A 17315-nucleotide genomic window follows, 5' to 3' on the forward strand; every position below is an offset into this window, starting at 1 on the left:
CAAGTTTGTCAAAACCTGTAAAACTAGATCATGTTTATTTAGGAGGCTTGCCATACACTCAGGAGCCTAACTTCATGCACAGTTTTGGAAAATTTTGGCCTCGTACTCTATCTCATTGATCATTCCCTGTACTGTATTTTATGTTACCTATTGTGAGAAATTACATGTGTACATTACTGATTTTGATTTTTAATTCTAGTTTCTAAACTCTGTTGATATCTTTATCAAATTAATCAATTCAGTTAGTTGATTACAAATGTGTGGTTTAAAAAGCAGTAAATAATTTTCACAGCTAGAGATGTCTTTAATTTCATAGGAAGTGGGCAGTCGGCACCCAGCAGCAGTTTAACCTCGCCAAGCCATGTCAATCTGTCTCCAAATACAGTTCCAGATTTTTCTTACTCCAGCAGTGAAGATGAGTTCTATGATGCTGATGAATTCTATCAGAGCAGTTCTTCCCCAAAGCAATGCATGGAGTAAGTAGTAAAAGAACACAGCGCACTATTGAACATAGTTCCTGGAAGTGTAAGAAGCTATTGGTGTGGGCATTTGGGAGTAATCCTGAAAGCCTGGCTTAGAAAGTTGGTCAATGGCTCAGTCAGTTTACTGTCTTATTTGATTACTGCCAAATGTATCCGCAAGAATGCCCTGATATAGCCAGTGGCCAGCCTGCCTTGATAGCATTGTTGTGCTAATCTTTCATTTTTTTTAGAAGTTAGAAAAATTGCAAAACAAACTGAGTTAAAATAACTCAGTTAAAGGTTTTTAATTAGGTATAGCATTTAATGCTATATCTATTGGAGACAATGAAGTCTCACTCTTTTTTGTTACTGTTTCAATAAATTAACACTTTTAAATATGAGACTATTTTTGATGTTTTTTTGATCAATATTTGACTTGTCAATTGACCAGTTAATTTTTGACTGGTCAAATGCCCAACCTGATGTATATTACAGCAGTTGATAAGCAGTCATTGTCCCACTTTTCCATGCACCTCAGTATTTTTCAAATTAAGTAATTTCTTTTTTTATTTATTTCTGCCATTTGGGGAATTTTGAGAGTAAACTAACTCTTTAAATTAGTGGTATTCACCGTCGATAATGTACAGCCGGTCCCTGAGTTGCGAACGGTCGACTTACGAGTTTTTACTCAATCATTAAGCTCCATTCCATTCCAAATATTGTATTCTGTGAAGCGGCATATATTGTCTCAGTTTCCGAATATTCCAATATCTTGTCATTTCTCTGTAAATACACTTCTTGAGTAACCAGCTCTCCATACATGTTTTAATTTAGTTAAATCCTAATATTTTCCCCTGAAATAAAGGTTCTGAATCATGAGAAATTGATACCTTGCTTTTATAGCTCCTCAGGATCTGCAGCAGTCCTGACTCGCAGCAGCACAGGAAGTAGTTTGAAACGCCCAGACACCACAGAATCCCTTAATTCTTCTATGTCTAATGGAACAAATGATGCTGGTAAGATAATTGCATTAGCTCTTTTATTAGAAAGTTCTCCGCATGAATCCAGGTATAATGTAGTACTTAACTAAATAGTTTCTAATAGGCTGTTTGTGCAAAAAAGAGGGTTCAGTCTGTCTCATAATCTTAAAAGAGAGTATTTCAGCACATGTGTAAGTTCAGCTTTTTTATTTATATGCTAAAATATTTTATTATCTCAGTTTTTATCAGCAGGGCTTTATTCAATGAAACAATAAAGAAAATCCATTTGTATGCTAAATAAAATGTGTTAGGACTTACTGACATACGTTTCTATTATGAATGTTGAGAGTATTTTAAGAAATATAATAAGCAGAGTGGCCTTCCTTTTCAGATCTCTTTGATCCTCATGATGATAGAGATGATGATGGTGAAGGAGAGTCAGTGGAAGAACATAAGAGTGTTATTATGCATCTTTTATCACAGGTTAGACTAGGAATGGATTTAACAAAGGTAAGACTGAAAGGCAGTACTTCATGAAAAATTTGAATGCCCTGTAGTGAAATAATGCTACAATAATGTATTAAGTGAAGATTTTAATAAATGAGGGTATTCATTAGGATATTACACTTCTCATATTATTGTATTGTACATTTGTTGTTTTCATACCATGTTTTAACTATTTTAGCCTCTCTATAGATTACTCTTTCTATTCCTTGAGTGGATATGTCTTAATGTAGAGGAGGGAAAGAGGCTATATTTAATGCTAAGAACATTAATTAAATTGCTAAAATCTGATGAGCTGTGGAAGCAATTAGCCAGCAAAATGATCATTTGCTTATTACTATGCAACTGAGTCCTATTCCCTAAACTGCCTATGAATTTGGGATAAGAGAAGAAAGCTCTGTAGAGGCAGTATTTCCTGCTACCCTCTCGCCCTCACAGCCCAAAGCAGAGATGTACAAGATCATAGTGTCCTTGTCAAGTTAAGAAGTATTTGATCAGTTTCAGAATTGCTGTTCAGTTTTAAGCAACTGTGAAACTGACAAGAATTAAATCCATTTTAGTCTGCTGCTGCCAAAGCTTTTGGAGTATGTGACATCATGGCAAACCAGCTGGAGGGACTGCTGGTGATCTGGGTAGCTCTGTCTTCAGTACTTCACAGGCCCTGGTAGAGCTAGCTTCCAGGGAGCCAGGAATCCAAGATCCTTGGCAGCTTGCTTGCCTGGATGAAGGGGAGTCTAGGACAACTGGCCACGAAGTTGTGAGGCTGCTATCTTAGCAAGCATCTGAGAAGCTTGGGGACAAGCTGGCAGGAAACTAGTCAGTTGTCTAATAGAAACCTGCCTAAAGTCTTTTTTGGAAATTCCTTAGAATCTAACACTTTCCATGAAAGGATTTAATTTCAGTGAATCAGCAAATTCTGACAAATGTTTTAATTGATTTTTTCCAGCCAGCTCTATATAAACACTAAAAGTGTGGTTAGATGCTTAATAATCCATGATTTCCAGTCTCTCCGCATGGGAGTGGAATAGAGAAGTGATTTATCTTCAGATGCTTTTGTTAATATAGCCTTATCTTCATTGTAGTTTCATGGCACTGATTTGAGGTTCCACACTGTTTATGGCTCATGTATTTACATTTTTGTAAAGCCTGCATGTTAAATTTATGCAGTTACCTTTTAAGTGTACTTGATGTATGTAACATAGTGTTAACAACTGTCTCCATGTACTAGTGATATATAGAAGTCTGTTTTGTTTTTATTTCCTTTTGTACATAAATTTAGTTACCTTTATTGGTCAGTAAGTATATTGGTTCATCTTAAATTTTCTTCTCTACTTCCCTGAACCTGATGGCTGTTTAGCAATATGTCAGTACTTGAAACCCATGGCAATATTTTATTTGAAATCCTCTTTCAGTAAGAAGTGATAGAAGAAAGATGCTATCTTGAATCTCTCAATAACTAGGTGGATTACTTTGCCTCGTTGGCAGAAGGTTTACACTGACTTAAACTGGCTTCAAAAGCATGTTGAGCTGCTACTTTTGTTAGCAAAGACTATTGGTTTCTTCTGTTATAAGTCATTAGGCAGGCTATTTGTGGACTTCTAGTCGTCCCCGTCTCTGACCCTAACCCTTTCCCCCCCACAAAAAAGGACTAGTTGCTGCTTCTGTATTCTCTTGCTGGAAGAAAAACCTATCAACATTGTGACTGCTACAGGTCTAATTGCTCCATTGCCCCCCTTTCCAGTCTGTGGGCTAGTCTATGCTACAGCCTGCTGTGCCACAAACACAGACTGTTCTGGCAGCAGCCCCTGTCCACGGAGGTGTCCCAGCTCCCCGCTGGCACCCCTGTGGACAGGAGCTGCTCCACGGGATGTGGAGCAGCTTCTGCTTGTGGCAAGCCTGGGCCCACTGTGGGAAAGAGGCTGCTTTGTGGCAGCCTCCCCGGCCTCACTTCCCTGCCACACTGCTGCTTTTAAGCTGCCCCCTTCCTCCCCCGCTCTGGCTCCTGCTCCATCCCCCCCACTGCCTCTAATACAGAGGCAGCAAGGACTTGGCCCATGCATGTCAGAATTGTGAGGCAGACTACTTGACTACTCGCTTACATCCCTACTGCAAGCAGCTGTGGCATCAGTCAAATGCTGGTTCATTTTTCTCCCATAATTTTCTTTTAGATTTGTTATTTTTAGCTTTTTTTTGGGTGAGGGAGGGAGCAGCAAACATGTTTTTATTTGTTTTCAAGCACACTTGCTTTCTCCTGGTTTGGGAATTTAGGAACATGGTGGTCACAGCTATCTGGAGCTTCTGCTGAAGTGCCTCTCTGCTGGGTTCCTCTATACCCTTTCAGACATGGCAGAGCAGATGCACAAGTATCCTGCAATATTGTATGTGAGGAAGCTTTCTTAAGCTTGGCAGCAGTTCAGAATTGCCTATCCTCCGTTCAGCCAGCTTGACAGAACCATCAGGCATCCATATCCTTCTGGCCAGTCTGATTGCTCAGATCTTTCCTAAATCTGATGGTGAAAGCACTAACGACTCATCCCTTTGAGCCTCTTCCTTCATTCTGCCTGTTCCCAGAACCCTCAAGTGAGAAGCTGCGGTGCACCCTTGATGTTAGAAGAGCATTGAAGACTTATCTCAAGCATGTGGAATCCCCAAAGAGATTGGGGTCCCTGTTCTTTCTTTCAGCCCATGTTGCTTAAAGTATCCAACCTCTCAATAGGTGGCTTAGGTTATGCATCTTGGAGGCATACACGTCATCCAGTCATCTGTTCTGGAAGGAATTTGGGTGCACATGCACGGCTACCTCCTGGGCCAAAAGAGCACACACTTCCTCTGCAGAAATCTGAGAGAAGCCACATGGTCATCAGCTAACACCTCTGTCAAAGGTGCAAGGTGGACTTTGTCTCCATAGAGGCCTCCTTTGGCCAGAAGGTGCTGCAGGTGGTGGTCCAGATCTAACCCTGCTGCTATCTGAACATTTCAAAGGGGGCAGAGGTGTCTCCTATTATATTCACTTTTACATCCCTCCGCACTCCTTTGTTCACAGTTTGATACTTCTCATACATATCCAAATCATGGGAGATGCTGGTGCCACAGAACTAAAAATTAGGTACCTGATAATTTCCTTTCTGCTTGCCACCTTTTCCACAATACTGCAACTCTGGTTAGCTTTACAGCCATTCACAGATCAGAAACGTAAGAAGTGGCCTGCTATACCTAATTAATTGGCATAGAAGTTTGTTGTTGTTGTTACTTACCATTTTGTAATAGTTTTTCACAGCTCTGAAATGAATCATTTGGCAGCAAGCCAACGTGCCTAACACAAGCTGTGCTGTAGCTTCCAACTGCCTTGAGAAAATGCAGACTCGAGGGAAATAGCCCATATGTATCAGAATTAATGGGAGGTGCTTCTATTAGGAAATTATTGGATTGGAAAATACTCCACCCTATATATCAACCATGCTTACCTAGCAGTTCTGACTTAGTTCTGGCAGTGGTTCTTTTTTAATGCTGGTCTATATAGGTACTCGCTGTAAGTGCACATGTATTCCATGTGCCTAGGAACTCTTCAGTGTCCATTGGTCCATGCCGGCACTGCCTCGTCCTGCATACAAGGGCATACGAGGTAGCATAGGCTGATAGTAGAAAAGGAACTGAGAAAGCTGTTTTGTTTTGGGATGAAATCCTCTTCCATAACTTCTAGCTTTGTAAATCTGTTTTTCATGTAAAAATATCCTAAGTAGTTTGTTGGCTTTACTCTCCTAGTTTTATAGGTAGTATTAATAGTTGTAGTTCGGTTAGTACATATGGGGTTTCCTGCTCCCTGCCCTGACCCCCTTATTTCCCCAACATTCAGGGAACTTTGCAATGTCAAGCAGTATAAAGAGTATTCAAGCAATTGCTGCCTTTCATCCAGTCCACTCAAGTCCAGGTTCACTCAGATAATATGATCAGTTTATTATATAAACAAACAGGGCAGACCAAGTACCGCATTACTCTGCAGGGAGGCAGTATAGCTCTGGAATTGGTACGGCCAACATCAGATCGTCCTCTCTGCATTGCACCTGCCTGGGACAATGAGGCCGTGTAAATGGTATTCTGTCTATCCGACCTAATGGATGTTTCCAAATCTTTTAACAGAATGGGGTCAGGACTATCTCTCCTAATATGGCATCCATCCATCTGACACCCTATCTTTTGCATGAGAGACCAACAGAAAAATCCTGCTTGACACAAATCCCGGCCATCTTTCTCAATAGCAGGAAGCTGTCTGCAATGTAGTGTTATGCTGTCAAATGGAAGCTCTTTTCCCTGTGATGCTACAAGCATCAGTTGCTTCCAAAGGTAGCTGGAATTCCCTCTGTTCTTGCCTGTCTCCTCTCACTGAAATCTTTAGACCTTTTACTCAATTCACTGAAAGTACGTTTAGCAGTCATTAATGCTTTCCATTCCCTGCTAGAAAACGGATCAGTTTTCACTCACCCTTCACAATAGACTTTTTGAAAAGTATCATGAGAACATTCCCACAGATTGTCAGGACTAGCACTGGCTTGGGATCTGAATCTAGTATTCTCTGCCTCAGCAAATCCTCTAGTTGAGCCACTGGCCCCCTCCTGCTCCTTCTCCCATTTAACAGTGAAGGGAGTCTTCCTCACAGCTGTCGCCTAGGCTGTACGAGCAGGCCAACTTGATGCTCTTATGGCGGATCTGACTTGTACCATCCTTGAGTTGCCTTTCTTATGGTGCATCTCAGATTCATTCCCAAGCTTCCTTCTGATTTGCACTTAACCCAGACTGTCCATTTACCTGCATTTTATCTGAAGCTTCAGAAGAATGAGTACATGAAGCTTTGCTCCCTAGATGTTTATAGAGCTCTCTCTTTTTATCTTGATAGGATGAAGGCTTTTATAAATTTCCATCTCTCTTCCTCTCCATAGCAGAGAGGCTATTTCCTCTTGGAGACTTTCAAAATTATTTTTTATCTATAGCCTTCTCTAATATGAAAAGGTAAGATCGCCTCCTCGACCTGTCACGGCTCACTGGGTCGGTGCACAGGCAGCCTCAATGGCATCCCTGCAAAAGGTCCCACAGAGATCTTTGCAGTCTGGATCTTCATCCACATGTTTACCAAGCACTGTCCCTGATTCAAACTTCTGTACGGGGATGTTTCTTTCGCTTCAACGATCCTCCTAGCTGCAATACAAAGCTTGTCTTCCCAGCCGCTTCCTTATTAGTTTCTGCTTGAGAGACACCCACTATGAGTACCTATAGGGATCACCACTTGAAGAAGAACAAAATAAGTTTAATTCCTTTATAGTAACTGGAGTTCTCTGCAGCTCAGGGAGGTGCAGGCACAAATCAGTGGACACTACTAAAGAATTTCTGGTCCCAGGCACACTGCGTGCATGAGCACCCACAGTGAATAGTACTCATAGAGTACGTCTGCAGTTGCTCCCTAGTTTGAGCTAGGGATGCAAATGTAACTGACTGAAATCGCTAATGAAGCGGGGAATTAAACATCCTGCACTTCATTAGCATAATCTTGCCTGTGCGTTATTCTGCTCAACAGCTGATTCGAACCAGGAAGTGCAGAGTAATGTTAGTTCGACCCAAGGGGTTTGATTCAAACTAACGTGTCCCGGAGTGCACTTCCTGGTTCGAATCAGCTGTTGAGCGGAATAACGCATGGGCGAGATTATGCTAATGAAGCGCAGGATATTTAAATCCCCGCTTCATTAGCAATTTTAGTCGGCTACATTTGCATCCCTAGCTCGAAGTAGGGAGCAAGTGTAGACGTACCCATAAAGACTAGGCATGTGATAGTGTAGATAGATAAATGGTTAACTAACCTTCGCGGTTACACACAAGTTCCTCCCCTCCCCCTGCTGCTGTCTCTGTATCGGAGGCAGCAGCACCGGGGTGCGGGGGTGGGAAAGCAAGGCAGGAAAATGTCAATGGTATGCATTTCCAAAAAAACTGCTTTTTGACATGCCTACTAGAGACCACACATGTCAAAGCCAGTTCCCCCCAGCACTGTCTCTGTGGTGGGCAAGGGAGCCAGAAGCACAGTGGGAAACGGCGTGAGCAGGGACTGCTTCAGTCCCCTCTTGCACGGGTTCCCATTGCGAGCACTTCTGCTTTTGAAATGTACATTTCAGAAGCAGAAGTACCTCGGGGCGAGCAGGGATTCAAGCAGTCCCTGCTCGCCCCATGCTCTCTGTGGAGCCGGTGCTGGGGGGAGCCAGCTTAAAAGCACTATCTCTGGGGTGCTGCCCACCCCACTTCCTCTATCAGAGGCAGCAAGGGTGGGGGATAGGGGACACTGCTGCAAAGAAACCCATGTCCACAGATTGTATCGACTATACAATTAGCCAAATAATCATATTTTAACATCCTTACTTCGAGTAAGTAAAAGGTTGTTCCAAGGAGGAAGGAGAAAAAATACTCTCCTTTACTTCTGGTGGTAGGACAAGAAGCAATGGGCTTACACCAAGAGAGGTTTAGGTTGGACACTAAGAAAAACTTCCTGTTAAGGTGGTTAACCACTGCAGTAAATTGCCTAAGGAGGTTGTGGAATCTCCATCATAGGAGATTTTTAAGAGCAGACTATTCAAATACTTGTCAGGGTGGTCTAGGGTGGGGAAAGTTTTTTCCATCAAGGGCCATTGAGCCACAGAAAAGTCAATGGGCCGGGGGGTGTCATTGACAAGCCAAAAAATCCTAACCATCCCATCTCACTTGCCCCTCACTAACACTAGCTCCACGGGGGGAAGTGACTCTGGACTTCAGGCAGCGATGCAGACTTGCTGTGGGCCGATCAAATTAAGCAGTGAGCCTGATCCAGTTCTCCAACCCAGTCTAGATGGTGCTTGGCCTTGCCATGAGTGCAGGAGACTGTACTTGATGACCTTGAGGTTCATTTCAGTTCTGTGATCTTCCAAAGCTTCCAATGTCTTTGGCATTGTTATGTGTAATGTGGGGTGGCTTATCTTGAGTGTTGGTTTCCCATTAATGCTCTCGTTAAACTAAACCTGCATTCATACAGTCAACATCCCAATAACCTGGTCAATATACATTGTCCATAAGTAATCATAGAGCAGTTGCAAATCCATCACAGACCTCACAGATTGGAAAGGTTGTTTTTTTTATTCAGTAGCTGTCAGATAATAAGGCTTTTCTTGTACAGGCAGTCCCCGGGTTACATGGATCCGACTTACATCGGATCCCTACTTACAAACGGGGTGAGGCAACCCCGCACTAGCTGCTTCCCCCAAGGAGACGCGAAGCTAGTGCCCCCCCTCTCCCCCCAAGCAGACCAGGGAGACGCGGAGCGGCTTTTCTCAGCAGACACCTCAGCTTGAGAATAAAGGACTGAGGGAAGTGAGGTGTGGGAGAATAAAACTGAGCTCTGGAGAAATGTTTGGCTAGAGTTTTCCCTACAATATGTACCAGTTCCAACTTACATACAAATTCAACTTAAGAACAAACCTATAGTCCCTATCTTGTATGTAACCCGGGGACTGCCTGTAGTTGTGTGTCATCAGTAATAATACTCACCCCTTGTGTTACACATTCCAAGTATTTTTATGAATGCTAATTGCTAGTCTTAACTGTATAGAAAACCATGTATGCTGTAGAGTTATGTTTATCTAGCTACTAAAATACTAGCATTCTAAGAATATTGAGGTATTGTTCTTTTTCTAGGTGGTTCTCCCAACTTTTATTCTGGAAAGACGCTCTCTTTTGGAAATGTATGCTGACTTTTTTGCACATCCGGACTTATTTGTGAGGTATTTGAGAATACTTGACTTTTTTGAAGAATGTTTTTGGTCTTCATCCATATGATACAGAATGCATCTATTTATCATCGTTTGCATTTCGTTGTTGAAAAAGCTTTTCTCAAACTGTTTAAACCAAAACGCACTGGAGTGTTAATTTTATGTCTTATTCCTATTTCAAATAGCAATGACTTAATTCACTGTTTAGTAATGATACTTTCTCTCTCATCTTCCCCTCCCCCAGTATTAGTGACCAGAAGGACCCAAAAGACCGAATGGTTCAAGTGGTTAGGTGGTACCTCTCAGCATTTCATGCGGGAAGGAAAGGATCTGTTGCTAAAAAGCCTTACAATCCGATTTTGGGCGAGATCTTCCGGTGTCATTGGATATTACCAAATGCTGAAAATGAAGATAATTTGGTTAGTTTGGTGGTGGTGGTGGTTTTTACTACTTAGAATATTTTCTAATAATTCCCCACATCTCTGACTAGAATTACATGGGATATGCAACCCAGAAGCAAACCATGTAAAATATTGTGATTCCTTTCCTAGCGGATGTTTCCCGACCTTCCTTTTTAGGACAACTTCTCAAATGTGTGTTACTTTGCAAACAATACATAATTTCAGTAGTTAATTTCTTAAGAACCCTTTGTCATGCAGAAATCATTCTGTTTTAATTCCTTCCAGTACCAAGGATACAGGCAGTCCCCGGGTTACATACAAGATAGGGACTATAGGTTTGTTCTTAAGTTGAATTTGTATGTAAGTTGGAACTGGTACATATTGTAGGGAAAACTCTAGCCAAACATTTCTCCAGAGCTCAGTTTTATTCTCCCACACCTCACTTCCCTCAGTCCTTTATTCTCAAGCTGAGGTGTCTGCTGAGAAAAGCCGCTCCGCATCTCCCTGGTCTGCTGGGGGGGGTGCTAGCTTCGCGTCTCCCTGGTCTGCTGGGGGGAAGCAGCTAGTGCGGGGTTGCCTCACCCCGTTTGTAAGTAGGGATCTGATGTAAGTCGGATCCATGTAACCCAGGGACTGCCTGTATATTCCTTGGTCTTCAGAATGGCAGATGTAGTCATTTTTCTAGTCTCTTGCCGGTTTCTCAGACCCTTCTAGTAAACCCAGACTTTCCCAGCCTGAGAAGGTATAAATGTTTCCTAGGGATTTTAGATATCAAGGTGTGAACTCAGAAGTAATCTATCCTAGATATGTGCCCTCTTCCACATACATACATACAGTGTGTGTCACACACACACACTCTATCTCTGACACACATACAGAGCTAGGTTCAGACCTTTCCTTTTGAAACCAAGAAACTGACAACCATATTGGGATTCTAGAAACTGTATTCATTAGAAGCTACTTCAGCGGACCTCTTTGAAAACTGTATATGCCATGTTAAAATAAGTTAACTTTTAACTTGCTTGCAGGAGCCTGTTTCAGAGGGACCAATTCCTTGGGTTACCAAAAACAGTGTAACATTTGTAGCAGAGCAGGTCTCTCACCACCCTCCAAGTAAGTTGATATGATACTAGAGTCTTATGCTATTGGACAAAAACTGATTAACAGTGAAGTCAGTTTTTAAGTTGTGACCTTGAATTAATATTTTCTATTTAGAAAGGAATTTTCAGTCTGAAACCTCTCTTTCCTTAAACCATTTTTCTGGGAAGTAAATAGCAAATTCTCTGTAGCGCTTTTTCCACCCTTTGCAGGGGAGGTGAAATATCCTGTAATTTATCTGGTTGTAAAAATCACTTACAATTACTGTAAATACTGTTTGGATCTCTCTGGTCTGGCACAGTTGGGATCTGACCCGTCCCAAATGAGATAATTTGCCGGACAAGGGGAAGTCTCCTGCTACCGTCTCTCAAGCCCATCACCTGCTGCTGGCAGGCTGCCCCCCGCAGGCATCCTGCCTCGCGCTTCCCCACCCATAACCTGTCTGGGATGTTTGCTCCAGCCCTGCACATCTGGGGGTAGCTGCATGGCTCCACACCCATGCTCCAGGGAGCTGCTGCAGGGCTCTGGCCTCAGCCCTGCATGCTGTGGGACTCCAGTCCCACACTCCTGGGGGCTGCTGCAGTGTCCCGGCCCTGCATTCCAGGAAGCTGCTGGGGGTTGTGGGTTCCACGCTGCCCTGAGGCTCCTATCATAGCCACTAGTTCCTGGGGATTACTGCAGGGCACCAGCCCAGCTCTGACCCATGCTGCAAAAGGATTCTGGCCCAGCCCCATGCTGCCCCCAGCTGGACTTCTAACCTTGTTGCTCTGGGTCCAGCTGTCCTTCCTGCCTGTAGGCTCTCTGGCCCAGGAGCATTTGTGGTCCTGACAGATGATGGATGTTGCTGGACCAGAGAGTGCTGGTTTTGGGGGGTACAACCTGTATCTTGTTGTATTTTAATTTTTCTTCTTTTTAAGTTTCAGCATTTTATGCAGAGTGTTTTAGCAAGAGAATACAATTCAATGCTCACATCTGGACCAAGTCAAAATTCTTAGGGATGTCTATTGGGGTTCATAATATAGGGCAAGGTAAGTGTGTGCATGTAGTTTAAAAGGTAAACACTGGAGCATTCGGAAACTGTTAGCTCCATTTTAATTGTGTAGCAAAAGCAATTTCTATAAACTTCTTGTGATGTATTCCTCAAGCTCAATAAAATAATTGATGATTTGACTAAGTAGATATTATAAAACTCTTGTCAGTGGCTAGAGGCCCATGGTCCTTTTTCAGCGTATCACAGACTCAGTTTGTCCTTGAGTGAGCCACTTTTCAGAAGTGCTGAACGTCTCCACCTTACATTGAAAGCAGTAGGAATTAATACTCGACCTCTCTGAAAATGGGGCCTAATCTCTTCATTATTTTAGTATTTGCTCTTGTGAAGTGCTTTGAGATTTCTGTATGAATGTGCTCTAAAAGTGCTCATGATTATTAGAATAGTAGTAATTATTTTCTTTGACAGGTTGTGTGACATGCCTAGATTATGATGAACACTATATTTTGACTTTCCCCAATGGTTATGGAAGGCAAGTAAATGCTATATCTCTTTGTCTTTAAAAGTTTTTCAGATGGCAGTGAGCACCTGTTTCTTTTAATTTTTGAAAAGTGCAATTATTTTATCATTGCAGATCTATTCTCACAGTGCCATGGATAGAACTGGGTGGAGAATGCAGTATTAGTTGCTCAAAAACAGGCTACAATGCTAGCATCATCTTCCACACAAAACCTTTCTATGGAGGAAAGAAGCATAGAATTACAGCTGAAATTTTGTAAGCCTTTTTTTCCCTTTCAGTTTGGCTCCATTCATGCAAATATTCACAACTCTTTTTTCAAAGAAAGGGTTACTTAGTTGGCTGTTCTTGGTATCTCCAACTATAGCAAAAGATGACATCTAGGTCATTGTTCCCAGTTGTGAGCCATGATTTATTTGGGCATGTCAAGTCAGAAGACGTGCATTAGGATGGAAGAGAAACCACTTGAACCTGGATCCATCATGCCCTCCTCCAAAAATATTCCTGATTCCTTTTGCAATAAGAGATGGATCCTGCCCATATACCAAAAACAAATTATATTTTACATACATAGCAGCAAAAACTTTATTATAGAAATTATTCGGCTTTAGAACCACTCCTAAAAGATCCTTTCTGTAATGTTGCTGATGAAGAATAGTGTCTTAGTTTCTCTGTGGGCCTCTGAACAGGGAGACTAAGAAAAGTTTTCTGTGTAGTTAAATTCAGGCTTATTGTGGCTAGAGAGACTGTGTAAGCTCGTGATCCTGTCAATGATATTTTCATTTTCCTTTCCCTTATTTATCACATTCACCTGTTGCATCGTCTTAAATTAGACTGTAAACTCTTCAATACAAATATTGTCTTTTACTTAGCATTAAATCAGCATTTAGCATCATTAGAGGTCCAGTCCTGACTGGTCACTTACTGTAACGCAAATAATTAATGAGAGGGAGGCTGACAAGGGCTGTGCATTATACTACTAGTTTATCACATCATGTATATTAATACGTCCTGTTCTTTTAGCTGTACTATCAAGCTATCTGGGATTTTCATATGGTAGGTCTAAAATAGCTAGACTGCTGAATCCCATTGCATTTCAATGCAATTTGGACATTTTCACTCCATCTTCAGCCTCTGAAAATCTTGCCCTCTGTTACTGGTTTTCCAGAGAGATTGCTTGTAGCTTTGTGAATTGTATTTATTAATGTAGGGCTTGTCTAGATTAGGGTAATGTGCACTGGAGATCTAGAGGATTGCACCAGAGCAGTTAAACCAAAAAATGCCCCCCCACTTTTTCTCCACCTGTTGTCACATTTGTAAAATGGAGATACTACATTTCTCCCATCTCTGTTGATGATTTCTATAGGTCACACACTGCCTTACTGTCTAGGAGTGTATTACCTAAGATAACTAGGAACTGATTCTAAGTGGGGTTTTATAGTGCAATAATGAACTTTTCCTTCCATTTAGTTCTCCTAATGACAAGAAATCCTTCTGCTCAATTGAAGGTGAATGGAATGGTGTCATGTACGCAAAATACACAACAGGGGTAAAGCAACTTACCTTGTTTTTACTGTATCAAAAACAGTTCAGGGATCTGGTATTGCTGGCAGATTAGAGTATGCAGTTGGAGGGAGGGAGGGAGGGAGAGAGAGAGAGACAGAGACACTGAGACTGACTTTGTATAGTAAGAGACTACAGTTTCACTCCTGCTTTTTATAAATGATGATCTTAAGTCAAAATTAAAGACCTGAAGTGAAGAGATGGAGCACCTTACACTCCTTTATTTCAGTAGTTTGAGATGTTAAAAGCATAGGGAGAATGCTGCGTGAATATTCATAGAAAGTGCTGAATAATGTTCACACCAGATTAAAATTGCATGTAGCTGAACACTGTAGGCTTTTGCTACAGATATCTATAAAAAAAGGTCTGTTTCTTCTCTTAACATTTCTTTGCAGAGGACAGAAAATCTTAAGAAATATGTTTGTACATATCAACAAAGCCTAGACTAAACTTCAACTTTTTCTTTGTTTTTCACACATTAACAGCACATTAACTTTCTGTCTTTAGGAGAGTGTAGTCTTTATAGATACCAAGAAAATGCCTACAATTAAGAAGAAGGTAAGGAAACTGGAAGACCAAGAGGAATATGAATCCCGCTGGTAAGTGACAAATGAAGACTTCTTATCTGGTTCATAAATCTGAGGGGTTTTTTAAAAATAAAACTTCAGTGAAAAGCTGATTTGAATTAAATTTACTCAAACTAATCAGCGCTGTGAGGCTATAGCTGATAGTTCATTGATCAGTTCTGGTGCTAAATTAAATATTCCAAGGAGAATGCTGTACAAAAAATAATTCTGTACATTATATTTTAAAATTCTTCAAAATTCTATATATTTTATTTCTTAACATGCAGTATTGTCACTTTGGTTTCAGTTATTTTGGTAGTTTATTTAAAAAACAGTATAATGGGTGGAGAATGGGATTGCGGAGTATTGACGGAAATTCCGCAAACCTCGTTGTGCAGTTCTAGACTACATCCCTCTTTCGAAAGAGGGATGTAAATTAGACATACTGAAATTGCAAATGAAGCCGGGATTTGAATTTCCTGTGTTTCATTAGCATAATGGCGGCCACGCATTCTTTCGAAAACAGGTATTTCTAAAGTGAAATGTCTGTCTGTGGTTCTTTCAGGGGAAAAAAAATCTTTCAAAAGATCCTGTAAATCTAATTTTTCAAGGCATACAGGATCTTTCAAATGAGGGTTTTTTTTTCCAAAAGAACTGTGTCTAGACAGCAGTTTCACTTTTGAAATACCCATTTTCAAAAACGCGTGGCTGCCATTATGCAAATGAAGCATGGGAAATTCAAATTCTGGTTTAATTTGCAATTTCAACATGTCTAATTACATCTCTCTTTCAAAAGAGAGATGTAAAGTCTAGACATAGACTTGGTTGAACAGTAATCCTTTACTTCTAGTTATTAGTCCAATTCTATGTAGCTATATGAGTGTAACATCATAGGCAACCGAAGAGCAACTGAGGGCTGTGGACTCAACAACACAATTTATAGTAACACTGTCCAGAAAGGTCAGTAGGAAACACCAAACTACATTCTAATGAGAACTAGTTAGTTTTTGGACTGACAAAAGTTCTTACCACTAAAGTACCATAAGCATTTATAAGGCCTAACTGTCTATTACAATGTAAAGGAGCCTTAAAATGTTTATACCTGTTTTATACTCCTGGGGGAATTGACAAAGCAAGCAGGTGCCTACATTCTGCTCTGTCTGAGGGAACAGAGCCTGCCCCCACACAGAAACACTCCAAAGCCCTGGGCCCTCCTCAACAAGCATACTACGAGCAAAGTGTCTCACACATACATGACTGCCTACTCCCCTTGCTCCAATAGTCATTTTACCATCTTTACCCACTGCTTTGGGAGCCCAAACCTGCCTGCACTTGCAGAGGAAGGATGTGTGACCTAAGTTCCCTCCAAGCTGTGTGACCATGCAGCTACCTCATAAGCCCCATGCATGGGCACAGGGCTGCCAGAGTGCCCACTCTGGCCTGGAGCAGCTGTAGGGCTGGAGTCCTCTTCCTGCAGCCGCTCTGGGCCAAGACTGATGGGGCAGGAGTTCCTCTGCCCTGACTGCAGGGGCCAGGAGTGCCTCTTCCCCTAGCACCAGCCTAGAGCTGCCCCTACCTTGCCTAGCTCAGACTTGTCCTAGCTGTGCCCACAGGAGTTGTGGAGAAAATGGGCTGGGTATAGTCCTCTTCAGCCTACACCCCAGCCTGGAGCCCCCTCAGCATGTGCGCTTCTCCCTCCCCTGCTGCACTGTGCACGAGTGGAATGACTTTTTTAATGTGATGCACCACCTCCATATTGGTGCACATGATCAAAGTCATTCCACATAAAAAATTAGAACGCTGCGTTCTTGTAGCTTCTTTTACATACCCTGCAGAAGTCATTTTTCCAAAGGGAAGCAAAAGGATGTGGGGGCCATGAACTCTGTTACATGCACAGCAATGCAGAATTTCCCCAGGAGTAATTAGTGTTTCCCAAATAAGTACATACAAACCTGGACTTAAGAATTTTTTCTTGATTCAGTTGTAGCAACATGTTAAAGGCTTTACAGATTTATTTATAGTGGTAAGATGGAGTAAAAATATTTCTAAAACCTGGTAGAACTGCTTCCTCCCATAGGTATCTAAAAATAATAGCCTCTATTTCTTTAGCCTATGGAAAGATGTAACTTACAACTTAAAAATCAGAGACATTGATGAAGCCACAGAAGCAAAGCACAGACTGGAAGAAAGACAAAGAGCAGAGGCTAGAGCCAGAAAGGAGAAAGAGACACCATGGGAAACAAGGGTGAGCTTTATTTAAATAATGTAAACTTGAAAGGCCTTTGTCCTTTAAAATGTAGTAGTAATAACATACACCACATGTATGGCTTCCATCATCAGCCCCTCCCATCAAAATTCTTCCAGTGCCCTCATCACTGTTCCCTCTAATTTTTTTCCATCCATGTACAGGACAGATTTTGTGCACTGAGGCATGTGCAGCTGTGTACCACCACTAGAAACAC

At 41.7% G+C, this 17315-nt stretch overlaps 1 protein-coding gene across 5 annotated transcripts in view; it reads left to right on the forward strand.

Moving 5' to 3' along the window:
- The window catches only part of OSBPL9 (oxysterol binding protein like 9), a 133295-nt gene that overhangs the window by 114904 nt on the left and 1076 nt on the right, over positions 1-17315 (forward strand). For all 5 annotated transcript variants that reach the window (XM_075935962.1, XM_075935964.1, XM_075935965.1 and 2 more), the window contains 12 exons: positions 317-476; positions 1365-1477; positions 1833-1951; positions 9647-9732; positions 9965-10139; positions 11150-11234; positions 12137-12247; positions 12676-12739; positions 12842-12982; positions 14195-14273; positions 14795-14886; positions 16963-17098. In XM_075935962.1, coding sequence (XP_075792077.1) covers positions 317-476; positions 1365-1477; positions 1833-1951; positions 9647-9732; positions 9965-10139; positions 11150-11234; positions 12137-12247; positions 12676-12739; positions 12842-12982; positions 14195-14273; positions 14795-14886; positions 16963-17098 — 1361 coding nt within the window. The remainder of the gene's footprint in view (positions 1-316; positions 477-1364; positions 1478-1832; positions 1952-9646; positions 9733-9964; positions 10140-11149; positions 11235-12136; positions 12248-12675; positions 12740-12841; positions 12983-14194; positions 14274-14794; positions 14887-16962; positions 17099-17315) is intronic.

Source organism: Pelodiscus sinensis, chromosome 9 (genome assembly GCF_049634645.1).
Source record: "Pelodiscus sinensis isolate JC-2024 chromosome 9, ASM4963464v1, whole genome shotgun sequence".
NCBI lineage: Eukaryota > Metazoa > Chordata > Testudines > Trionychidae > Pelodiscus > Pelodiscus sinensis.